The 25,624-nt window shown below is 43.8% G+C and overlaps 2 protein-coding genes across 4 annotated transcripts in view; one reads left to right on the plus strand and one right to left on the minus strand.

Moving 5' to 3' along the window:
* ZBTB44 (zinc finger and BTB domain containing 44) overlaps nucleotides 1–8,853 on the plus strand; it is a 64,777-nt gene extending 55,924 nt beyond the window's left edge. For 2 of the 3 annotated variants that reach the window (XM_036086289.2, XM_078058763.1), the window contains one exon: nucleotides 1,596–8,853. In XM_036086289.2, coding sequence (XP_035942182.2) covers nucleotides 1,596–1,878 — 283 coding nt within the window. In that variant the 3' untranslated portion in view covers nucleotides 1,879–8,853. The remainder of the gene's footprint in view (nucleotides 1–1,595) is intronic. The other variant, XM_036086290.2, reaches the window with a different exon arrangement.
* Nucleotides 8,854–23,221: 14,368 nt separating this feature from the next.
* The window catches only part of ST14 (ST14 transmembrane serine protease matriptase), a 39,889-nt gene continuing 37,486 nt past the window's right edge, over nucleotides 23,222–25,624 (minus strand). The window contains exons 17-19 of the mRNA XM_036086283.2: nucleotides 24,892–25,166; nucleotides 24,027–24,163; nucleotides 23,222–23,891 (exon numbers count right to left, since the gene is read on the minus strand). Coding sequence (XP_035942176.1) covers nucleotides 23,730–23,891; nucleotides 24,027–24,163; nucleotides 24,892–25,166 — 574 coding nt within the window. The 3' untranslated portion in view covers nucleotides 23,222–23,729. The remainder of the gene's footprint in view (nucleotides 23,892–24,026; nucleotides 24,164–24,891; nucleotides 25,167–25,624) is intronic.

Consider the following 25,624-nt stretch of genomic DNA (forward strand, 5'->3'; position numbering starts at 1 on the left):
TTACTTCACACTTTTTGGATGTCAATAAAATTTTTGACCACTTCTCATTTTTTAAAATTCTATATAAAGGAACATATATTTATCAATAAAGAAAGAAACTTCAACAGCAACTATGATGGATATGATTATTTAGATCAAATTTCCTTTTTCTCTCAATTTAGAGCTCCATGTTTTTAATATTAATAATTTATTATAATAGAATTCCTTTCTGATTTATAGAGTATCCAAGGAAATCAGGTTCTAGTTCTGGCCCTATCACACTAACTGCTGTTATGATTGAACGTGTCACTTTACAAATGAAGAAGTTTGAAACATAGAGAAAGATAAATTGTAAGCTTTAAAGATGATTTCTAAGGTCTTTAGATATAAAATTCTGTCATCTTTTTTAATATTTTATCAGAACTACACATCTGTAGGAACCCTTTGTTTTTTATAAAATGAAATCTTCCTAAACTCTTAAATTTTAAACCATCTTTATTTTTTAAATCTTATTTTTCAATAAATTCCAAAGTATTGCTGCATAGATTTTGTTTTTCTCTCCAAACCTGACATTCATTTTGTTTAATTATGTCTGTCTGGTTGTCCTATCACTAAACCTAAATTCTACATGTCATATCGAACCTTGTTTGTTCAGAACTAAAATAGTGTCTCAGTTAACCACTCCTATTGCCTGTATCTTCCCTGTACAGAGCCTCTATCGTCCATTCCTCCTATCTAACACCTGAAGACTTTTTAGAAAATATAACATAGGACATTTTAAATTGCTTGCAGATGAACAGATTTTAATTTTTTTATTAATACTGGAAAATCAAATTATAAAATAACCTTAAATGTATTAGTTATTGACATTCCTAGTAGAATGAATTTTTTTAGTTCAGCAATATTTAATTAAAGCATCTAAGATTTATAATGTTTATTCTTTTATAAAAAATGCATATAGTAGAAAATTAGTAAATGTAGGAAAGTATAAAATATAAGAAATTAAAATATTTTCTGATCTCACCACTCAGGGATAATATCCACTGTTGTTAAAATCTTGGCATATTTTATTGTCCACATTCAAAAATTAAATATTTAATTATTCTAATAGAATATTAAATATTTTCAATACTAATAAATACCTCTCAAATATAATGCCATTTATGCATAAGGACTTAGTTTCTTAACTAACTTATATCCAGGAAGTAATAAAAAGCTAAGTTTATATACCTCTTAATTAGTATATAATCCAAGAAAAGTTAAGCATAAGTTATTCAAATGATCTTTGCTTAAGTGGAGAGCATGCTAATTCCATTTGTTGTGTATACAGAAACTCTTCTGTATAGAACAAGAAAGGCTATTTAGGTGTCTAAAATGACAATGAAGGTGATAATCTTATCTACTGGTGGTAGATTTGATGTGCTTTGGTTCTTAATGAATGGTTTTGGTTCATATTTAGGAAAGTTTAGAAATTGAAAATCCTGAATTATAATCAGTCACGAATTAGAGAAATGAAAAATCCCAATCTTGCTTTACAAATCAGGTCTTTTTATTGTGGCTAATTTATTACTGGTTTGAAAATTAACTCCCTCTTTCATCCTTTGCCTCTTATCTAGTGATTTCCTAGTACCGGACTACTTAAACCAGGAGCAAGAAGAGACTCTTGTTCAGTATGATCTTGGAGAACACAGTTTTGAAAGCAACTCCTCTGTTCAAATGCCTGTAATTTCGCAGGTCTCCTCGACCCAGAATTGTGAAAGCACTTTCCCCTTGGGGTCTCTTGGTGGGCTGGCAGAAAAAGAGGAAGAAATGCCAGAGCAGCCAAAGACCAGTGCTTGTACTGAGGCAACCAGAGATGACCCCCCAAAATCAGAGCTGTCTTCTATAACCATTGAGTAATTTCATGGTTTGGCTTCATTTTTGGTTTTTGGAAAGTGCCTGTGCTTGGTCTTGTACATTTAAATTTAATTTAATTTTTTAAACAAAAAAGGGTTTGGGAAAGAATTTCCCTTTTTACTTTGTAAGCCCCACAACTGATGTTTTATTTTTCATGACTGAGAGATTGCTTCTGTAAGTGCACAATAACACGATGTTGAAACATAATTGAAACTATGAGACTTAAGGAGAACCAGTTGACTTAAGGCATATATCAGTTTCTTCTTCTATTATTAAAAGTAGGCTAACGAGATCATTAGGTAAAGAAGAATTCAGATGATTGTTGACCTTCCTGAGAAGAAAGGGTACACCAGAAACAAATTACTGAACAGAATTTGACAGGTAGCCTGAATAGATGTTTACTCCTATACACAGGACATTGTACAGTATTTTGTAAAGCCTGTTGGTTTTGGAAATATTTACGGTAAGCTTTCTTAAAAATTATTAGGGTAAATACTTCTGAAATCCAATGTACTCTTTTTTTTTCTTTTTTTTTTAAGCTTTGCCATTTCTATTATTTTTCACGGTTAAAATTTGGTGTTGGGATAGGCATTCCCTGAACTTTTGTAGTACCACTCCAAACAATCTTTCTTTCTTCTGTGAAATCAGAGAACCATGATTGAGAATAGTCAGGCTGTGCATGGAATGACCAGGAGTGGAAAATGAAGTACATAAATCTCAGCTTTATAGGAACTCTTTTAATACTGCTTTTCTGACTAAAATTATTGTTTACCTGGTCTTTGAATGTTAGTGCCTGGCTAATTAGGTCATTGCCTAAATCATTTTTCTTCTTGCCCCATGAACAATACTTCCTCTTACATATACTGGCATGATATCATATAAAGGAAAAATATTGGAGATACTCTATATTTTATATATAGGTTTATGTAATCTTGGGGATGTTTCTATTGTGCTGATTTGGGCAAAATAAAAGAATTCTCTCTTAAGGCTACGTTCTTAACCCAACTAAGATTGTTTACAAAGTTCCATATGTCGGTGATACTTTGTTTTTTGTTCCAAAATATTTTTAGACATTGCCAAGTTTATTAAAAGGGTTAATGTAGTTTTTACACAATGTAAGCAATAATGTAAAAGATAAGAAGAGGCTTTAATGATCTATGACTCATCAATCTAGGAGAAAAAATAATCGTTAAGACTAAAAAAACTAAAAACCTTAAATTAATATCACCTCTTTTGCTGCTAAAAAATGAAACTTCCTGTTTATAGTTGAAATTTATGTGATATTCTAGACTGGAGTATACTTTTCATCTGGTGCCATTAAAGCATCACTGACCCTGATCCTAAATATTCATGAGTCCATGAACAATGAACTTCTGAATAACTTTTTTTTTCTTTGTATATACCCAAAGTTTAATAATTACGAAAACACCTGATTAAATTAAAAAAAGAAACAGTAGTTTCTTATTCAAAACACGAGATCGGAATTTTGTCCGGGTGCTAGACCTTAATAATAAAATTAATTTTTAAGTTATAGTAATTTTACTTGTTTCTTTTTTTTTTTTAATTGGCTAATTCTGTGATTGATTTTCTTCCCACAATTGTAAAAGGAAGGGAAAGTAAATGCATTGAAGATTTTTTTTTCAGGTAACATTCTTTTTCTAGATTCTGCTGTCTTTAACTTGTTTCTAACTCCCTTATCTCCGTCTTGAACCTGTTTTCCCCCTTTGCTCCCAAACATAGGTATATTACCTTCAGGAAGAACAACATACACAAGTTATGATGGGCTTCCACCGTTTATGCTTCTTTACTAATAGGGTTGAATTACTTTTTTGCAACAGACTGTGATACTTAATTAGTAACAGTACTGCTGTGTCTCAACTAGAAAGGTCAGGAATTTTTATTTTTAATGTCATACATATTCTTGAAAATTGTTATGCCTACCAATGGATAAACCTTGGAGTTAATTTTAAAATCTTATATTGGTAAAACAAAGAATAGGTAAAATTATGACCAGGAATCATTGTTGCCTTCAGTTCTAAGAATTTTTGTGTGTGTGTTTTTTTTAAGGAAGAAAAAAGAAATAGGGTTAAAGAAAAGAAAACTGGGGATTTGTATGGTTGAAAGTGTTTAAGCACATCCCCTATCCTGAGAACTCTGTGTTAAAAGAGCCCACAATTTTGGCAGCTCTGAAGTGATCTGTGTTCTCAGAAATGTAGGATTACCACTACTGGCTATTCTTTCCCAAATGGAAACTTTAGAGATTTTCATTGGTAATTACAAATTGCACGGATTTCCAAGTTTAATGAAAAATTTGAATATATTATGAAAATGTATACTTGCTTTGTTTATTCCCCAAATCTTATCAATACAGGTAGCTAACAGTATTTAACATAAAATGATATAAACAAAGGCCTTTTTTCTCTTTCACTGAGGCTCTACATTTTTCTTGATAGACAATTTAAGGATTTTTAGCTTATGGATCTGTTTTAGGAAACTAAGCTGCAAGGGATAATTGTATATAGCGTTATTTAGGTTTATTTAAAATTCATCGAAGGAGGGGGGAATACCTGAATGTATAAGTTTTACCAGATATGGAAAACATTGCAAAGAGATGAAAGCCAGTTATATTATCCCATCCATTAGAAATTGCCAGTGAAACTAAATAAAAAATTCCAGTTTAGAATACTTAAGCATAGCTGTCTTTGTTAAGGCCCAAGAGGGTTAACTTTGTGATATTTAAAGGGCTTAAATTTTAGGATGCAGGATAAATTGCCTTTTTAAAACCAAGTATTTTATACAAGAAAAGCATTTATTTTCCATTTTTATGCTACCAAAAAGGTGTGATACACTTTAGAAATGAGTAAAGATGCTCGCTGTGATACTGGACGTTACAGCTCCTACAGTCATTCTTTCCATTTTTAGGGGTGTATTCTAACAGGGGAAGCATCTAGCATGACAGTGATTGTAATAATTCAGAAACAAAAGGATTAAATTGTTTTTTTATTTCAAGTTTTTTATAAATGGATATAGATGGAGATTATCATCCACAAATACACTTAAATGAATTTCTCTTATTTGGAATTTCAAGTAATCTTCTTAATTTGTATTTCACATAATTAGTTGCACATTTAGTTACATTGCCAGTTTTTAAAGTTCTCAATTTCAGTGAGTCAAAGTGTACTAAATGTTTAAATAGCCTCATTCAGTCTTACATTTTAACCTTTCATCAACCATTCTGGGTTAAGTAATTTGGTTCCATGTTATGACACATGCCCTTGGTTTTAAAACCAAACAAAAATTTGCGTTTTGTTAAAGTATTTTATCAAATGGAATGGACTAGTTGGCATATCTAATGCAGCATCTTAGTAGCTCTGTCACCTTCTGACTCCGGAGCCAGACTCTCCCCATTGTATAAATGATTCCCTGGGGACCTTTGGAAGCTGTATTAACACTTTCAGTCTTTTATTTGATCTCTCACTATTTTTGTACTCAATCTAAATAGAGGCCAATTATTTTGTTAAGCGGCTTTTATTTTGAAGATTCCTTGATGAATTTTAGTCTCTTAGCTTTGTAGTCCCTGAAAAATACATTACTTTATAAGGTAATGGCAACTCTGTACTATACCACATGGAGAGAATCATTGTTACTGCGTGACGAATGAACAATCCTGAAACTGTAATATCTTAACTGAAAGGAGTTTGAGATTTGATGAGTCGATGAAGAGAATTAAATTCACTCATCTGCAAAATGTGAAGTTATAACTGAAATATACATCCAAGTGAGGGAGAATAGTTTTCGGGATATTAACTGGGGGGGTTGACTAGTAAAGTTTGCATTTGGAAGTGACCCAAAGTTGCTAAAAGTTAATAAATGTGATTTTCACTATAAGTTATTGACGTAAGATACTTTATAATATATTCAGATTTTTAAAGTGAGAGAAGAATATATAGAAAGTAGATTTTTCTTTTCTGAAGCAGTGGAACAAAATTGGGAAAAGTTCTATTATAGTAAACACATATGAGGAATATCTATAGCTAAGTACACTCCTTTAGCTTTAAGCTAAAATGGTCAAAATTTAAATTTATTTTTTATTTTGCTTATACCCACTTTTTTAGTGTCATTTTGCTTTACTGAATGTGGTGATATAGGCTATTTTTATTTGGAAAGTCCTCAGCAGGCTGAATTTGCCAAAAGCAATAATGGTTCAGATTAAACAATGAAGTGGAATTGAACCAATTTCCAGGTTCAACTAAGGAACAGACATTCTGTGGATATTTTGTTCTTAGATTATAAATGTATTGAGATTTATTAATGGGGGAGTTAAGCTTATATCAGATTATGGGATGCAGACTCTTAGTGACATCCTAGTTGTACTTTTTTTTTTTTTTTTTACCTCATACTAATACAGTTAGATATTTCCACTACATTGTAGTGATTATATTTTTATGATAGAAAAAAACAGTTCCAGGTCTTTACAAATAGTCTCTGTAGAGTTGTCAGGCGATGTTATTGGAATCTCAGTTTGGCAGTATCCAAAATACGAAACTTTAAGTGCTCATGCTACTTTAAGTAAGCTTCCTCTGTGCAGGCCCCATGCCCGTTACAACTAATACCAAGGTTCCTGTGTACATAATAGTTTACAAAGAATTTAAAAGTTGAGACCATTGACTGAAAACAAAAACTTTAAAAAAATTTTTTTTTAACTTTAAAGATTTTAATTTCAGTTTGAAGTGCCTGGTTTATAAAATCTAATTCTTTGATTATTACCTTTCTCTTTTAAATTGACTAATTTTGCTAAGTAAGCTTAAAGCCCTGGGTTCAGTTGTGAGGATTTATTGACAAAATCGCTGCTTGATGGTTTGAGGGGCTAGTGTCATGACTTAATTAAATTATCCTTGTTTTTCCAAATGCTGGTCTAACTATATCCAGATTTCATAATCCAGTTAAACAAGCTAAAAAATCATCCTGTAATTGAATGTTCAGGTTACCAAAGTACATCACCTTCTAAGGAAGGGTGAATCTTCCCTACTTTAAGAGGAGCCGGTCATCTCCCCTTAACACGTTTCCATTGGCATTAGTGGAAGCTGTGTTCATTTAAAGGTGGGAAGCCTTTCGTGCAGTTCCTAGAAACATCTGTTTTCTAGAGAGAACCTTTTCTATGATTAGGTTATAAATATGTTTTCTCTAAAACTTTGTTTTATTTCAGTTGTCAATTTAGTTTTCAAGTTGATAGATGCTATGTAAAGTCTCTCATACTGAGAGTAGTCCATTAAATTACTGAAAGTTGCACTGCTTTTCATCTTTCAGGTGCCTGAAATGAATGCCACCAGGTATTTGGAAGGAGTAAGATCATAAACTGTATTCATTTTCTTCCTTATACAGACAGATGGCTTCTAGTGCATATATTTCAAGATAATGAAAAAGAAAAAAAACAGTCCCTAAGAGTAAAATTTGGTTTTAATCCAAGTCCCAATAATATATTTGATTTTTTTGTTGTTCCTGGTGCCTCCTCTTGCATCAGACAGAGATTGCCTGCCTCTTTGTAGGGCACCTTGTGGCACCTTATGTCCAGTTGGAAGGTAGTATATGGCTTCTTTGCGCCTCTACTATCTTTTCAAAAGCCATTTTATAAAAATCCTAGGTAGCCTATTTTAATATTTAAATATATATATTTGTGAGATACTTTTAGAACAGACTTTTTTTTTACTTTGAAATTCCTGAATTCTCATTTTTAAGAGTAAATTAAAATTTTCCAGGACTAGGACTTGTCTTTTTCCATAGCAGCATAATGAGAAAGTCAGATTGAAATTGAAATTGACCATACTTCAGTGATAGAAGAAATTGATATCTGGTTACAGGAGACAGATACGAAGGAAAAAATGGTTTTAATGTCACAGAAATGAATTTTTAAATAAAATTGTGGTTTTGTTTCTGTAATTTCATATTTGCTGCTACAGTAGCTCAATATTTTACAGAGCTAACATATAAATCTGGCTCCATTTAAAAACTGGAGTACTTTCTAGTACAACCAGCCTGGGAGGAAACTGTGCACCACAGTTTTCCAGATGGGTGACTGACTGCTTTGTTTAGCCGATGCATGCTTAATATTTTCCTATAGGCCAACATCAAGGAAGTCTGGGGGAAACTTTTTTACCTTGCAGCATTATGATTCTTTTTGGGCACTGGCATTTTGTGAAACCCTTGGGGGAGGGTAATGCTGGGGGCAGAAATGTGAATTAAAGTATGTGGATGGGTGTTTTTGTCTTCTACCCTCTCCTAGAACCAGTACAACTCTTAACTGTGCCAGTCCCCAGTTCACCAGCTTTGTATCCAGTTGTCATCTCATTTAAATATGGCTTTACTTGGTGACAGTGGCCATAGCTAAAGTTACTTGGCATGTTTGACTTTCAACAATAACGAAAATGGTTTTGGATTTTGTTTTATTTCCTAAAAATGTATACAATGTCAGAACTTCACATTTTATATACTAGTATCTGGCTATTAGTATTTTACAGGAACCATAGTTCTTGGTGACTTCATATATATATATATATATATTTTTGTGACTTTTTTGTAAACTAAGTGCCGTTTCAACGTTACAATCATTTTTAGAGTTATTGTAATCAATGTGAATATCATGTTTTTTCAAATCTGTTCTGAGCCTATAGTGTTTGCTTTGTGAACATATGTGTATTGTATATATTCTGTATAGTTACATTGTACTGAAATATTAGCTTGTTTGATATAAGGAAAGTATGTATTGAGTACCTTTTTTGCTAGCCTGGTTAATCTTTTTTAAAAAGGTTTAAACTTTTTAAAAAAAAATCTTTAAACTGGCCTTTATTACATGGTCACAAATAAAGTTGCAGTTAGAAGGGATGGGCAGGGAAAAACTAGTTTTGAGTGTCTTTGAATAGAAACATAAGACTAAGATTTTTTTCTCATTAAAATATCTTATTAATGCTTTATGGAGTAAAACTTCCTGCTGTTGTCATTTATTGTTGGCTGGAAGGAAGAAATTGGTGGTGCTGGCTGAGAAGTGGATGAGAAAGTCATCAGAATAACGCATCACTTAAATAAGCATCCACTGAGTGTACACAGACCAGAGAGTCTTACATTAGGTGGCAAACGCCAGCTTCCTGGAAGGGCGAGGAAGAAAAGAGCTGAAAGTGCACAGATTCCATAAGCACTGCCCCTAAGATTTTTTTTTTACTTTTTTTTTTTTTAAGATTGTATTTATTTGACAGAGCACAAGCTGGGGGAGCCTGATGCGGGGCTCAATCCCAGGACCCTGGGATCATGACCTAAGCCGAAGGCAGACGGTTAACCACTGAGCCACCCAGGCGCCCCTGTCCCTAAGATTGAAAGGGATAAAAAGGAAGCTAGTTAGAGAAACTCATCAGATCCTAGAGCTATTGAAGCAGGTTCTTGTGCAAGGCTACTTCCTAAGGGGTGGGTTGCGTCTTTAGAAGTTGCTTTGAATCTTTCTGAAGTTGTAGTTTATTGATGAGAGACTTGTTGGTAGCATGTCAGTAATATCTTACAACCAGAAAGTAGAAAACCAGTACTTGGCTGGGGGCGGGGGGTGGGCGGCTCATTGCTTAGGTAATGAGCCTACGAGAGCCTAAAGGAAGGGCTTTCTAACTTTAGATTCATCTCGATGTAGATTTTAATGATAATTGGTCTATATAGAATGAGTAACAGGCAAAGAAAATTATTTCGTTGATCCCAAGCTGCTAGATCACTTTAGAATTAAGTTCAGAGAGGAAGAGGGTAAATTTTAAGCATTGTCTTTTCCTTTGGTGAGTGGCACATTTTAAGAAGTATGGTCTTTTCATTCCCCCCCTATGTTTTTTTTTTTTTTAAGAGGAGAGAGGCCAGGGGAGGATGCAGAGGGAAAGAGAGAATTTTAAGCAGACTCCACACCCAGCGTGGAGCCCTGTGCGGGGCTCCATCTCACAACCCTGAGATCATGACCTGAGCTGAAATCCAGACTTGGGCGTTTCAACCAACTGAGCCACCCAGGCACCCCTGTGTTGGGTTCTCAGTAGTCTCTGCCACTGGTGATACATATTAATGTAGAATGTAGAAATTAAAATAATTACAGTTGACCCTTGAACAATGTGGAAGGTTAGAGGTGCCGACCCCCACACAGTTGAAAATCCTTGTGTAACTTTTGAATCCCCAAAAACTTAACTAATAATCTACTGTTGACTGGAAGTCTTACTGATAACATAGTCAATTAACACATTTTTTAATGTTATATGAATTATGTACCTTATTCTAATAGTAAAGTAAGCTAGAGAAAAAATGTTACTGAGATTCATAAGAAAGTACATTTACAGTACTGTACTGTGGCAAAAAAAAATTGTATAAGTGGACCAACGCAGTTCAACCCCATATTGTTTAAGGTTTATCTATATCCTGCAGTTTGATTTGCGTATGAATTACATATCAGAAGAGTTCCTTTCAGAGAATGATATTAAATGTAATAACCATAGATGTATATCTCCTTACCTGGTAGAGTTGAAATTAATAGTTTGGGCATTCTCTTTTGAACAGGAATGTTTGGTCTAAGTACTAAAACTAAGTTAACAAACGAGGAGTTTAAGTGTGAGAAACTTCTCGTAAACATCAAATCCCAAAGTTTTAGTGTCATGTATTTTTTTATATGGGTAAACTTTTATACAAATGGAAAAACTGACTAGGATAGGCTTATTCCATCTAGAAAGAAATCCTCACCAACAGACTGATTTGAACTCAGGTTTGAACACCCTTGGGGACAAAGGGAAAGCTGGTTGTTTTCTTAACCTCTGATTGGTAAATGACACTGCAGAGGCTCTGGGCAGAGTTGGCATTAGAATTATTTTGCAGGGCTTGCACACATAATCTCACACCCTTCTTTCTATCCCTGCCTAATTTTTCCCACAGCTGACTGCCTTCAGCTGAAGATCATTTAGTGAATGAGTGCGTCTCTGACCAGAGATGCTGAATAGTTAGGCTTAGCAGTACATTCAAACACACTCTCCAGTAAAAGGCTAGCCTCAGATGAATTGTCTCTGATGATTCTTGCTTTCTAGAGACCCTCTGTTGGAAAAGTTGCTTTAGAACATTAAAAAAAAAAAAAAAACAAATTCCTGTAGACCATTTTTTTCCTTTTTCAAGTTTTTATTTAAATTAGTTAATATACAGTGTAATAATAGTTTCAGTTGTAGGATTTAGTGGTTCATCATTTACATACAACGCTCAGTGCTCATCACAGGTGCCGTCCTTAACACCCCTCACCCCCCCACCCCGCCACCTCCCTGCCAGCAGCCCTCAGTGTGTTCTCTGTAGGTTTGCCTCTCCTTCCCCACCATGTTCATCTGTTTCATTTCTTAAATTCCGTGTGTGAATGAAATCATGGTATTTGTCTTTCTCTGACTTATTTCGCTTAGCATAATACTCTAGCTGCATCCACATCCTTGGCATGTAGACCATTTTAAAATAGGGACTAAAACAGGTATACTCTCTTTGGCCATCCAAGCATCAATAGTTCATGGTAGGACTTGTGTGCATGATAACTTTTGTCCAGGAACAGAATTTTTTATTGAATGCAAATGAGTCTACCTTACAAGATAAGTAAAAATTCCTTTTCGGTATGTTTTACAGCTTATAAAAGGGAGCCTGACTGGTTCAGTCTATAGAGCATGTGACTCTTCAGGGTTGTGAGTTTGAGTCCCACGTTAGGTGTAGAATTTACTGAAAAATAAAATGCTAGCACCTTTAGTGGTGTTCAAAAACCCATTGAGACAAGCAGGGAAAGTAATAATCTATGGTCCACATAGGTGGTGTGTGCCCTGCCTACCCATTATAGAAAAGCATTAGATGCCCTCAGAAATCTCCAGGGCTGGAGCCTCAGAGGTCTTGAATTGTTAGAGCCTGTATATGTGTGGGCTTCCCAGATAGGATGATTGGAAGAGAAACCAGAATTGTTCTCCTGCCAGGTCTAGCATTGTGATTTTTTTTTTTTTAAGATTTTATTTATTATTTGACAGCACAAGTAGGCAGAGTGGCAGGGAGAGGGAGAAGCAGGCTGCCAGGACCCTGAGATCATGACCTGAGCTGAAGGCAGAACTTAACGACTGAGCCACCCAGGCGCCCCTGAATATTCACTTTAATCCTGAGAAGAACTGCCATCAGTCGTCAAAATTTCCCCAAATTGTTCTCTAAAACACTGGCCCTGTCATTTTTCTCCCTTTGTCTGGTTTACTCATCAAGTCCATCCCTACATATCAGTTCTTAAAGAAGCTTTCCCAGAGCTTCCCACATTAGATCGGGACTTCCTGAAGTCTGACTTTAGGAGATTATGGCTTATGAAGTAAAGAAAACTAAAATAAAAATAACTGATTGCCATGAGAGAAACACCCAATAGTGTGCTTTGCAAATTTGAAGGAGGAAAAGACCTGGCTGGAGGGATCAGGGAAGGCAACATGGAGGAGGCAACAGTTGAGCTGGATCTTCCTTGAAAAGAGGTCTAGGACTGGTACAGCAGAAATGGGAAGAAAAGGGGGCCACTCCAGGAAACAACATTTGAGCCTAGGAGGTAAAATGTCCAGGGAATGAAAGTAGCTTAATTTGCCGAGCATTAAAGATCCCTCAGTGGGAAGAGTGGAAGAAAATGTTACAGACTGGACCTAGATCAGAGAAGGCCTTAAGAAGTTGAACCAGATTTGGTAGGAAATAGAGAACCATCTCACATTTTTAGGCAGAGAAACAATTAAGGCTTGCTCTAAAAAGATTAAGAACAATCAAAGATTAGAGGGAAAGCATAGAGACTTAACTGAGATCACTTAGAAATTACTTCAGGATTTTAGAGAAGAGCCCAAAGGAAGGTAACTGGAGTGTGGCTAGAGGGAGGGGGGTGCGTAGGGGTTGGGGAACAGATTTGGTGAGAAGTGGGCCTGTGATTTTAAGACCAGGCCTCATTTGAACAGTGGACGGTGTCTGCTCTATTCCAAGGCCTATTGTACTTGACCTCATCAAATTCTTAGGCGGCCTCCCTTTGTTTTTGAGGGGGGAACCCTGTGTCCTAGGGAACATAGGACGAGAGTTAGGAAAAGTTCTCAGCAAGGTTCCAGAGTTGAGCTCAGATCAAGGCTGAGGAGAGATGTTTCTCCTCTAGGAACAGTGGTGCAAATAAAGTTACTCAGCTGGGTGGCCCATTGGAGCAGCACTCCGCTTGTCCTGAACCAGGTTGGTGGGGTTGAAAGTTCAGAGACCTTTCTCATATCCTAATTCCCTCTGCTGCTTATCATTCCTCCTCCTACTTCCCTTCAATAAATATAAAATGTCTGCTACACCAGACACTGTTCTCGGCACTGCAGGTTGCAGCCTCGAGCAGAACACCAGCAATCTTGCTCTTGTAGAGTTTCTATTCTTGGTGGGGAAAGGATTGGGGAGGGGGGTCTGCCCAACAATAAACAGGGTAAATAGTGTGTGTTGGTGGGCACGTGAGCGATTGCAGGTAGGATGGCCAGAGTGAGAACGGCACGGAAGTAAAGGTCTAAGGAGGGGAGGGAAGAGCAAGGGCTGAGCCAGGTGTGTCCCTGCTTGGCATGTTGACAGCAGGCAGGCCGGGGTCCCCACCCACATGGAGTCTGGTTTGAGGCCTCTGTGGGAAGAAGCCAAGGCAGAAGAGGCAATGCTACGGAGACTGAAAAGTGGAACAGAAACCGCATGAAGGAGGTTTGTTTCCAGGCATAAAATCCGTCTTCCTGAGCAAACTCAGAGCAAGCCAAGAAGCAGGTTGCTCTGAGTTAGGAACTGAGCTTAAAGCCACACACCGGCAGCAGTTGTAGGTTCTCATTTTTTTTGTATAGCTGAGCTCCTCTATATCCAAATTTGAGGATGCTTTGGGAGTTTAAGGTGCCATTTAAAAGCCCTCTGTGTCACATAGGTGGACGCATCCTTTCCTGTAGGAGGACCGACTACACACCCCCTGTGTGTGCAGATGTACTCCACAAGTACGTGCTCTGCCTTCATCCTGTAAACATCAAGTGGCTTTTCTTAGACTCTCTTCCTCAAGAACTATCTGACAGGTGAAAAGCTAGACATCACTGCCCTGGAAGATCTTATTAGGCGCCTTTTAAAGAGCCGCAGCAGGGAAGTGTTAGGAAAAGGATGCGGTCGAAACAGGGAAATGTGCATATGCATAGAAGATGTAAGCTCTGATGGCCCACTAGTGCCCGGTATGAGCCAGGTACATTTGTGCATCCTTTCTACCAGACTGTGGTCCCACAGCATCCCAGGCCTCCCATGGACATAGCAGGGAGTCCCCTGTGGTCCCAGAAGAAAGAGACCAGCCCAGGTTAGCTCTGGGGAAGAGTTAGTTCCAACTTTGCCTTGCACGTTGTAAGTGCCCCCAGACATACACACACACTGGAAAGGAAGGGTAACAGGAAAGGGGGGGCCTCTGTTCAGGCTGAGGGTACCGCTGTAGCTCCGCTCCTCCCTACGTCATTGGAGCGCTTCTGTAACCATCAGTCCTGCCCACTCCAGTGCCCCCTTCCCAGGACAGCTACCAGACCCTCCCTCAAGGGGCCACGGGGCCCTGAGCCTCCCCACTGGAGCACTTGGGACAGAAAGCCCTTTCATGTTCAGTAAAAATGAGCGTGACATTACCCTTCTCACACACCCCCCTTACTGTCAGCAACAACACCATCCCAGAGCCAAACAAAATCCAACCCCTTCTTGCCTCTGTTTTCAGGCACCAGGTGCAGGTTTTTCCCCAGCTGGCTGATTCCCTTCCCACCTGGACTCTTTCACTCATAGTCACTGGTTTATCCCAGCTCTTAATATGCGTCAGTGGATTTTCCAGCTCCTCTCCCACCATAAAGTGTAGGTTGGGAGTGGGGGTGGAGAGGATGAGCGGAGCCGGGAGCAAAGGAAAACCCAGCAGCTCAGTTCTGCCCAGCAACCCCAGCCTCCAGTGGGAACCAGATGCCCCAGCCAACAACTCCACACTCAGCACTGGAGTTCCTAAACCTTGGAACGCTGGCTGGCCGTCTCCCTGGTTCTCCCCACACACCATTGCAACAGGCCATCTTTAAGTATGTTAAATAAGTTGTATAACCTGTCCTCAGTGTAGACATGACAGTTTGATCCTTGCTTCCCAGAAGTTATCTATAATGCAGTCCCATGAATAAGAACAACATAGAAGAGGATCACTGATCCCAAGAAGAATGAAAAATATCTGGGGAGGCCAAGGCTGAATCCAATTCAGACTCAGTCCCAAATAATGTTAATCTAGGGTGACAGGAACATGGAACAAATATGCTTACCTTTCCAGAGCCAGAAACTCATCTGTGAGTAGCTGGGCATTGATAAAGTTTTTACGGAACATTCGGTTCTGCTCCTACCTTTCTAAGGTTCTTTTCTTCCCTCCCGTGATAGGACACAGACAGGACAGTGCTATGTGCAGAGTCGGAAAATTCTGAGTACAGCATGTGAGCAAGTCACTTAACTTCCCTAAGCCCTGCCTTCCTCCCGAGGTATTCAGAATCATCACACTTATGCCCAGTGCCTAGAACAGGCCTGGCGCAGAGTAAGAAGTCAGTAACTATCCTTTGAATAAATAAATGAGGTATGAATGTACATACCATGGAAATGGGTCCATAAAAATGGCATTCTGAGGACGCCTGGGTGGCTCAGTCGGTTAAACGTCTGCCTTCGGCTCAGGTCATGATCCCAAGGTCCTGGGATCAAGCCCCACCATCAGGCTCCCTGCTCAGCGCAAGTCTGCTTCTCCCTCTGCCCCTTCGCCTGCTTGTGCTCTCTCTCTCTGTCAAATGAATAAATAAAATCTTTTTTAAAAATGGCATTCTGTCAGGTTACAGTTAATTTAAAAAAAGTACAATATCAACCTCAACATACTTCCTACCTCTGTCATTTTCACTTTCATTAATGAAGAAACTCCTAATCATGAACCATTCATCAGCTTCCGTGGTACTTGATGTGAACATGACTGAAAAGCTAGAAAGTAGTGAGGGAAACCTGAAGGGGTTAAAATTATTTAATCTTGGAAGAAAAACTTGAGATGTGAAATGTTTCCAGGTACATTAGATGGGATGAAATCCGTGCTCTGCAATGGTGATCTGGGGAGCTTCTTGGGGCCCCAAGAAGAGCGAAAAGAAAATGCTCAGCTCCCCCCAGCACTGACCGTGATCCCAAATTCCTTTGGCCTCCCATAAACCTGCTCCAGCCCAGGAGTCTGCCAAGGACTCCTGCGTGATTCCAACCCTTCACAGAGTCCAAGGTCATACAAATGAGACTCGCTCCACCTACAGAGATAGGCCATCCAGCTCAGGAGCTCGGGAAATACTTGTGGGACTTAAAAGCGCCTGCCAGTGTCCGTAAAGTACAGTGAGTTCTCCCGCGGTGTGCTTGGAGGGGGGTGGTGGGGGGACAGCTAACAATCTGCCCTTGCCCCGGGTATTCACACCTGGGGGTGAGGGGTCAGCAGCGAGGCCACTGGAAAGCACCTTCACGGTGGTGTCCAAACCCGGTGTTTCCATGCATGGGGACGCAGGAGTTCTACATCTATGCTTCGCCGAGACTCGTCATAAATTGGATGGGAGGGACGCGGTGGAGAGAGGTGAACTGCCCAAAACTTCCTTCGGGACCTCTACTCCTGCTTCTTCAGCGACTGGTCTTAGGAAATGTGATGTGTGAGCGCCCCCTACTGCTCTTGCCAAAGTAAGCCCCAGCGCCTAGGTTCAAAATAATCTCTTTGCCCTTAACCTTAAACTGAACAAAATATTTTTAAACCAGATTAAAAAGCTTTTGTCTAAAATAAATACTCAGGGCAACGGTCCAAACTATTAACTCCTTTTTTATTTCTCAAAAGCCTTTGAACTAGAACAAAACGGAATTGTCTTTACAGCTCTGGTTGCTATATTCCCTCAGGTCCCAGTGAAAATCTCCGTCATTGGTGATCCAGGAATATTTTCACCCGCCCCGGGACCACAGGCTCCATTTGTGGGTCTTTGAGATGGAAAAATATGAGCAAGGGAGATTTCCCTGGCTCACCAAGTACACGTTCCACAGTCCAACAGAATTTCTATCCATCCTCCTTTCCACTCACTGCTCCAAGCTGAGGTGCCCCCATCACTTTGGGCTTCTGCTGCCCTTCACTTAAGCCTCCCCAAAAGGCAACCAGCATTCAGCAGAAATGCATGGCCTAGGGGGGCAAGATGAGGGGCAGAGGAGGATTTTTCTGAACCACAGGTCAGAACAAGGAGTTCTGCTTCCCAGGCCTCAAGGAAATGTTTTCTCCCTCCAGTCCACACTGGCCCCAGGCAGGGGAATAAGAAAAAGCAGATGGTCTGGCCCCTGAGAAAGGGAAATGCCCAGGGGCTGAAGGGAAATGGGAATGGGAAAGACTTTTAAATGCTGAGGGAGCCATTTCAGAGTCCAGCTAGTGAAAGTTCCTTTTAGCCTTTTCCACATGGTACCTAAGCCAGTGAGTTTATTACCTGGCAAGGGAGGTCCTGCCTGGACCCAGCATCTCAAAGCTTCAAGTGGAGAGTACCTTGGTTCTAGACGGCAGTGCAGGATTAATTGCACAGGCTTAGGAGACCAGCAACTGGGTTTGCAACCTTCCTCTCCGATCACTGAGGAACCTTGAGCAAGATACAGTGCACCTCCAGGCCTCAGTTTCCGCTCATGTAAATGGTAATGAGAAAATATACTTCACAGGACCTTGAGGAGGGTGCAGTGGGGTGATCTATATGGACACTCAGCACACACTGCTGGTTGTTACTGACACTTCTTATATATTGTTGGAGCAGATGATCTGCCAGAGCCTATCCAGCGCCGACATCCAGCGACGGGAGAGACAGACATCAAGATAGCTTGTGACACCATTTGGCAGGACAGGTGTACGAAGACAGGTGGAGGGACAAGTTCCTAGGCACCGGAAGCCTGTCTCTGCCCTGCTGCGGATTGGCCTAGATGAACTGGGTTTTGTTTTTGTTTTTTTTAATTTATTTATTGATTTTGAGAGAGAGAGTACAAGCACGAGAGCAAGTGGGGGAAGGGGCAGAGGGAGCAAGAGAATCTTAAGCAGGTTCCATGTCCAGCGTGGAGCCCATCATGACCTGAGCTGAAATCAAGAGTCGGACGCCTAACCTTGGTGCCCCTGGCTTAGATGTCCTTTAAGGTTCTTTCCAACTGTGAGCCTGAGTGGTGATATTCTCCCGGTTCTGAGAGGGGGACCCTCAGGCCCTTGTTTTCCCAGGAAATGGTTCCCACTGATCAATTGAAGGTCCTGGCACGAACTGGAAAGGCCCCCCGGCATAGACCCGTTTCCCCTGCCCAGGCAGGTGACCTCACACCTGCAAGGAATGGGAACTCCCTGCAGGCCCTGGACGGCTTCAGGACGTGCTTCCCAAGTGTCTGCCTAGGCCGGGGCCGGAGGAGCCTGAGGTAGACCCCCCTCCTCCATCAACTGCCCTTTCCCCAGTCACAAAGGGCAGAGTGGTCCCCTGCGAAAGCTTGTTGAATTAATGAATGACTTCTTTCTTCACCCTTTCCTCTGGCTGGCTTACGTAAATAAGCTTGTTACCACTTTTTGCAAGTCAGAGGTTTCGAAGATGCCAAGTTTTTCTCGTCTGCTTCTGTACATTTCTGCAGTCCTCATAGGCATTTGGACGGTATTTATATTATGAAATTCAAAGAGGTATCCCATACCGTTTATTCTGGGAACTATTCTGAACATACTTCTGTGTGGAGAGAGAGCTTCTCTCCCCTTCTCTACTGGCCCTCGTCCTCCCCTGCCCCCAGCCTCCCTCTCCCAGTAACCCCACCACCACCACCACACGCACAGCCACTGTGTTCCCGCAGCTCTCTGGAAAAAGAGCACAGGCTAAGAATTTCCTTTTTGAGTTAAGCAAGTCCATATGAAGTTCCAGAGGAGGGGTCTGGCACGGAGATGGAGTTATTCTTGATCACAAGGGTGTGGGCAGGGAAACAGTGATGACCTCCAAGGTGAAGGACATGTGCAGTGGAAGGGAGGCCCGGAGAGCCAAGGGGCAGGGAAAGTTAGGTTTACATCCCAGGAAAATACACACATGCCTCCTCCCGGCGGAAGAGCCTGCAACAATGGAACAGACAGACCATGGAATGGATCCTGCCGACGCCTGGAAACAGCTCTGGATGGGGACTTTTTAGGAAAAAATCAGAGGTGAGGGGATAGAATAAATACACGGTCTCTAAGCTGCAGACACAGGACGATGGAACTTGGGAGTATACACCCCTCTCGAGAAGAAAAGGAGGGAAACAGAAAAAGGAGAGCGAAACCAGTTGAAATCCTGAGTGAGAGGATTTCTTCATCAAAATATGTCATCACTGGGGCCCTATCTGAGCACCAAAGCAGTTCGTGTGATGGACAGGTGCTCATCTGAGAGTCAAAGCTGCTCTTTCTTCAGGGGTTTTCTTTGAGGGGCAGGGAACAGATAATAAATCCAGACCGAGGCCTCCCTGTACATTCAGCCAGGGCCTGCGGCCAGCTCACTCCCGCTTTCCTGACATCCCGCGGCAGCTCCCTCTCATCTCCTGTCTCTGCCACCAGCTGAGAAGGGCTCATCCCCGAGGGGAGCCTGTCCTCCACCCCCCACAGGCCCAGAGCAATGGCCACTTGCTCAAAACCTCTCCGACATCCTGTTGTCAATGCCAGTGCTGGTCATCTTGTGGAAGGACAGTTTGAACCATCTTCTAGGTCATGCCAAGAGGTAAAAGCAGGTGACAAATACTCCCATTCCTGCTTTGGGGTTTGGTCCCGTCATTCTCAGTGGTACTTGGTGGTTTTGCCAGCTTTCTTCCTGATGGTCACCCTGAGGAATGACCCAGTGACCAGAGGCACCTATTCTGAGACAGTGGTTATCCCCCACCTCCTTCCTTCCCTCAACCAACCACTCTTTTTTTTGTCATTTCTTTTTTTTATTTTTTTTAAGATTTTATTCATTTATTTGACAGCGAGAGAGAGAGAGAGCACAAGTAGGCACAGAGGCAGGCAGAGGGAGAGGGAGAAGCAGGCTCCCCACTGAGCAGGGAGCCCGATGCGGGCTCGATCCCAGGACCCTGAGATCATGACCTGAGCTGAAGGCAGACGCTTAACGACTGAGCCACCCAGGTGCCCTTCTCAACCAACCACTCTTACTGGGCAAACTGAGATGGCCTGGCAGCTAGGTGGAGCCCAGGGACCCCATCAGTGGCAACATTCTACCCAGGCTGGCAAAGCCCCGGCCCAGAAAATAGGCCGTGTGGCACAAAGGGCTCGTGACCAGGTTCATCAGAATTCCCAAAAGCAACGGGGACGCATGCGGCCTACCTTCATTCTCTGTGAATTGTGTTACAATTTCCTTTCTTTAGGAAATGATGCTGTCTGAACAATACATAGTTCCTGGTAGGCCAGTGCCTAAGAGTACGAGCAGATCACCAGCACCCAAGTCTTAGATCCAACAGGTCCTAAGTGTGGGATCTTGGGCAATGATTTAAACTCTTAGCGCCGTGGGTTTCTGTCTGTACAATGGGAATGACCATAGTGAGGTTTAAATTAAATAAGAACAAGTAAAGCATGTAGAACACTTCGAAGGCGCTCATCATTAAGTGGGAGATCTGTTGGGCCCATGTACTCTTATGACTTCACAGTTCCAAGAAATTCAAATGTCTGCGAACCACTGACTTAAAGATCCAATTCCCCTTCCGTGTGGGTGCAGGTGTGCAAGACACCCACGTACCTGACCCATGCACGCACACATACACCCATGACTCCAAGCCTAGAAAAGCGAAAAGCATCATTTCATCTCCAAAAGGTAGAGCCCCCTTAAATTCGAGACTGTAGGCACCCCAGAGCCCCTGGGCAGGGAGAGGGAGTCCTGGTGTAACAGCCAGGTCATATTCCTGTGACATATTCTATTTGGGACCTTGGTCCCTAAAACGCACATCCTGCTCCTCCCCGCAAATGTGTGTGTGTGTGTGTGTGTGTGTGTGTGTGTGTAAGAACATACCTGCCCGTATGTCACAGCTATCTGCCAACAGTGTGTCATAGGACGATGTTTCACACTTGCTTGCTACTCTCAGTGAGAGCATGTCCCTCCTACCCACAGAGGTGACCTCTCTTCTCAGCTCAAAACTGTCTTCGACTCTGTCCTGGGAATGTCTGTCCTCCAGGCCCCAGTGTCTGAGGGCCAGCGGTCCTGACTGCAGATTAGGGGCGAGGGTACTAAAGGGGCCCCAGGACCTAAAAAGCGATTAGAAAGCAGCAGAAGGCAGCCTTCTGAGAACGGGTGGACCTGGGGGCCTTCCCCATCCCACCTCACCTAACCGCAGCCCACCCCAGGAAGCAGAGGGCAGGCCCCTCCCCCGTGACTGCAACAAGCCCAGCTGGGTCCGCCGCCCAGAAGGGAAATCCCGCGCTGCCCCCTAGTGGCTGGACAACTTCCCTCCCCGCTGTATGGGTTCTGGGCTCTGGGTCTCGGAAGACTTCCAAACTGGGCTCATTGTCTATAAAGTCCATCCTAACTCATCCAAACTCACTGTTATTTCTGCAGAATCTATGTCTGGATCAGAACCCCCCGTCCATGCGATTGGATTAAACACTCACTAAACTTTAGTTTAAATGTTTTTGGTTGGTGGCTAAAACAATTGAGGTTCAGGGTAGTTGGGGAGAACCAGAGAGATGGATCTTTGGAGACTAAGGAGCCTCAAAGTGATGGGCTTGACTTCCCATTACTTAAGGATTCTTAGGCTAGTCTTATCTCCAGTCAGGAGTAAATGGATTTGGCTCCACGGTCTTTTTAAAAGAACTGACACTTCCTTGAGCTTCCGGGCATCAAATGTTTGAGGCTTCTAGGACAGGGCCAAAGTGCAGGACGTACCTGCACGCCACTGCCCTGGGCGCCCGTGAGGCTGATGCTGTTAGCCCGTGGACACACTGCTAAAACGGTGGTAGGTCAGAATCACATGGAACAACTTGCTAATGTGCAGACTACAGGGCCCCGCCCCAAAGTTTCTGATGCAAGTGTGGGTGAAGCAGGAGCCTTCCCAGCTGGTGCTGCTGCTCTGGGGAGGGAGTTCTCAAGCCCAGGTTAGGCCATGGTGGGAGAAGGCGGATGCTACAGGCAGGCACGGACTGGCCTCCCAAACCCCACTGTGTGGGCAACCGCTTCTACACCTGGGCCAGGCTGGCGGCCTGAGGGCTGTGCGTACTCGGGAAGCGGAGCACAGGCAAAGCCTCTCCCTGAATGCCGGCTAGAGTCTTGACGACCTCTTCTTTCTTCTACTTGGCACGCCTTGGTAAAGAATGGTTGCTCTTTCCCTTCCCTGGAAGGAAAATCTAACACGCACGCCTGCACAGGTGTGAAGACAAAACTTCCCCTCCCTCCAGAAAGTAAAACATTCAGGCTAAAATCAAAGCAGCAGCTGATCTCCTCCTAGAGCTCTGTCCAGATTGCTCCAATCAAACTGCGTTTTCCTCCCTTCCGTTCCCAAAACTCCTGGAGGGCAAAGACTGTTGATTTAACAAGTATGTATTAGCATCTTCTAGGAGCCAGGCCTGAGCCAGGGATATGGTGATGAGCAAAGACCACGCCGTCTTTGTTCATGACACTGGCCATCTGATTTCTCTTCCTAAGCCCCTTCTTGCCCCTAGCCCCAGCCCGGATAGTGCCTTGGCATACAGAAGGTTCTCAAATGTCCCTTCAAGAACTCCCTAAGCCCTCCCTAGATCACTGATGCTGTCATTCTGTGTCACTCCAAGCAAGGAGAGAGAATATTTTAAATTAATAAGTAAAAATCAAAGGTACACTGGAGATGTGAGAACATTAAGCAAAGCACCATCCCTCCTGCAAGGCTCAGGGACCATCTGCTCAGCCCACACTGGACAGCCTCGACATCGTGCCTACCCTCATGTCTGCGTGTACAAGCACACACACGCGTACACAGAACTCACTTGATCACCTCCCTGCCCGAGGGAAAGCCCCACCTCCTCCTTTCTTCCTGGGACACACAGCTCCTCCCTGTCCTAGGGTGCCCAGGCTGGGCAGCTACTGCACACCCTTCCCACCTCATGCCTCACCGCCAGCCCCCCTCTGCCCTGCACACCCCTCCTTTCAGGGCACCAGGTCTTGGTCTCAGAGGCAAAACATAGCATCCCTTGCTGGCCTGGAGAAGGCCACAGGGCACTGTGGCCTCTGCTCTTAGCCTGACTCCAGGGTCTGTGCTGATGGGAATTTAAACCCAGTTTACTGCTTGCAACTGGGGCTAGGAGGAAGGAGAGCCCATCAAGTCCAGTGAGAAAAAAAAATGTACCTAAAAACAGTTTACTCATACACACAAATACATACACTGAAGCCCACCCTAGGAGCTGGTAAAAATTCAAATTTTAGACCCATGTGTCTTCCAAGGTCCTCTGGCCTGGGTCTCCTGAACAGTGTGACCCTAGGAGCCCACAGTGCCCCCACCAGCCCCTCGTAGGGGTCCCAAAGCAACATTACAAACGCTCCTGTATCAGAGAGGCAGAGCCCACAGATTGTCCGGACGAGCCTCAGCCCAGTTTGGGACTGGAGGGGAGAGGCTGTGTCTTCAAGCCTGTGCCCCTTGGCACTGCCAGTGTCCTCCCTCCCCACCTCCCATCCTCTGCTTCGGAGGTGAGGGAAGAGAGGAGTTTTCCAGGCCGAGTCACCCTCTCCAGAGTCCTGGGGATTCCGTTCACAGTCTGGGTTCTGGGGAGCTCAAGTCAGGGGTGCTGTTAGCGATCCTGTCCTTGGCCCGCAGGTGTGCACGTTGGGGTGGCCCAACGATGGCCCCTGCATCTACACCCCAGTCTGCTCTTTAATCCAGTCCCGAAATTCAGAGATTCTCGTGTACACGCCGGGCTTGTCCCTCTGAGCGCAGCCGTCACCCCAGCTCACCACGCCGGCCTGGAAAATCCGCCCGTCGGCCTCCACGCTGGACAGGGGTCCCCCGGAGTCGCCCTGCGGGGAGACCAGCGCCTCGTTGTTCGAGTGCCCGCCCGCGCCCGCGCCCGCGCCCTGGGCCCGCCCCCTACCTCGGGCCCCGCCCCCTACCGCGGGCCCCGCCCCCTACCTCGGGCCCCGCCCCGCGCGCACCTGGCAGGCGTCCACGCCGCCGCTGAGGTAGCCCACGCACATCATGCGCGGGGTGATCTGCTGCGGGAGCAGGCTCTCACAGGTCGTCTGGTTGATGACGCGGATCTCGCCCTTCTGCAGGACCAGCGCGCCCGAGCCTGGGGGGGGGGGGGCAGGAGGGCGGACGAGGCTGAGCCGGGCCGTGGCGCCCCGACCGGCCTGTGCAACGGCCAGGACCCCCTTCCAGGCTCTTCCACGGCAGTGACCTCACTAGCAAATCTCCGGACACAACCCCACTGCCCGTGGCTGACAAATGCTCAAGGAACTGGGCGACCGGGGACAGATCGGACGTTCGGCGTGGGAACGGGGTGTGGGAAACGAGAAACAGGAGAGCGACGGAAAGCACCACGCAGCGGCTCCGGGGTTGTGTTAAGTCGGGTTCTTTCCCTATTTTCTCTATCTATTCTACAGATTTGCCACAGTGTGCTGTCGCACTATGATAATTGATTTTTCCCCTTTGCCATTGACCAACGAACGTGCCTTCAGATGGAGGCAGAAGGGCCGAGGAGGCGGGGCTCCCGCCCCAGGACCTGACACGGGCCCAGCTTGCCAGGCCCCCCTGCGTCACACAGCGCTCCCACCAGTGTCCTTACGTTCACGGAGCACCATGTGGGAAGGTGTCTTACCCTCACTTCACAGGTGAAGAAACAGGCTCAGAGTTTAAGCAACCGCCAAGGTCACTCAGATAAGTTCAGCGGCCGGAGCCCAGCCTGCACTTCACTCCTGAACAACCCGGCCCCGCCAGGCAGAGAGAAGGGGGGGCGGCCCAGCGGCCGCCAGCCCCGCCCCCCACTCCCCCCACCAGCCAACCCCCGCGCCCGCTCACCTCCTTCCTGGGTGTGGCCCCAGCCCGTGACCCAGATGGCCTTGCCGGCGGGGAAGCTGTGCGACGATTCGGGCAGGCAGATGGGCCTCACGGAGCTGCTGTAGTCGGCCGGCTTGTCCAGCTCCAACAGGGCAATGTCATAGTCGAAGGTGAAGTCGTTGAAGAACGGGTGGGCGATGATGCGCTTGAGGCCGAGCTCCTGCACCCCGGTGGCACTGCGCTTGCTCTGGTCGTGCAGGCCCAGGAAGGCGGTCCACAGCGTGTGGTCAGAGTAGCTGCGAGAGGGGCCGCACAGCTGCCTGAGCACGGACCTGCCACTGCCCGGACCGTGGACGGGGCTGTGGCTTCTGCGTGGCTCCTCAGCCGCCCACAGCACTCAGCCCCCTGTACCTCCTTGTTTCCCTCTTGTAATAGATTTTTAATCTGATTACCAAAAACACATTTCTTAGCGATGTGATCTTTCACAGAAAGAAAAACACAGAACTCAGCACAAATACTTTTTTAACACAGTGGTACGTGTTCTAAGAACAAAATGAATTGGAAAGTAGACTGAACTTCATCTACTAGGTTTGCCGTTGGTGGTGGGACAAGTGTAGCAATTCCGAACTGTATCATGTATACTGGGGTACTGCACGAGTAAAGATAACACACTGCCATTGCTGGGAGCCAATTTCTGGTGTGGGAAAAGGGAGATACAAAGGGAGTAGGGGAGGAGGGAGTGCAATCAGAGGTA

The sequence above is a fragment of the Halichoerus grypus genome, chromosome 11 (genome assembly GCF_964656455.1).
Source record: "Halichoerus grypus chromosome 11, mHalGry1.hap1.1, whole genome shotgun sequence".
In the NCBI taxonomy this organism is placed as follows: domain Eukaryota; kingdom Metazoa; phylum Chordata; class Mammalia; order Carnivora; family Phocidae; genus Halichoerus; species Halichoerus grypus.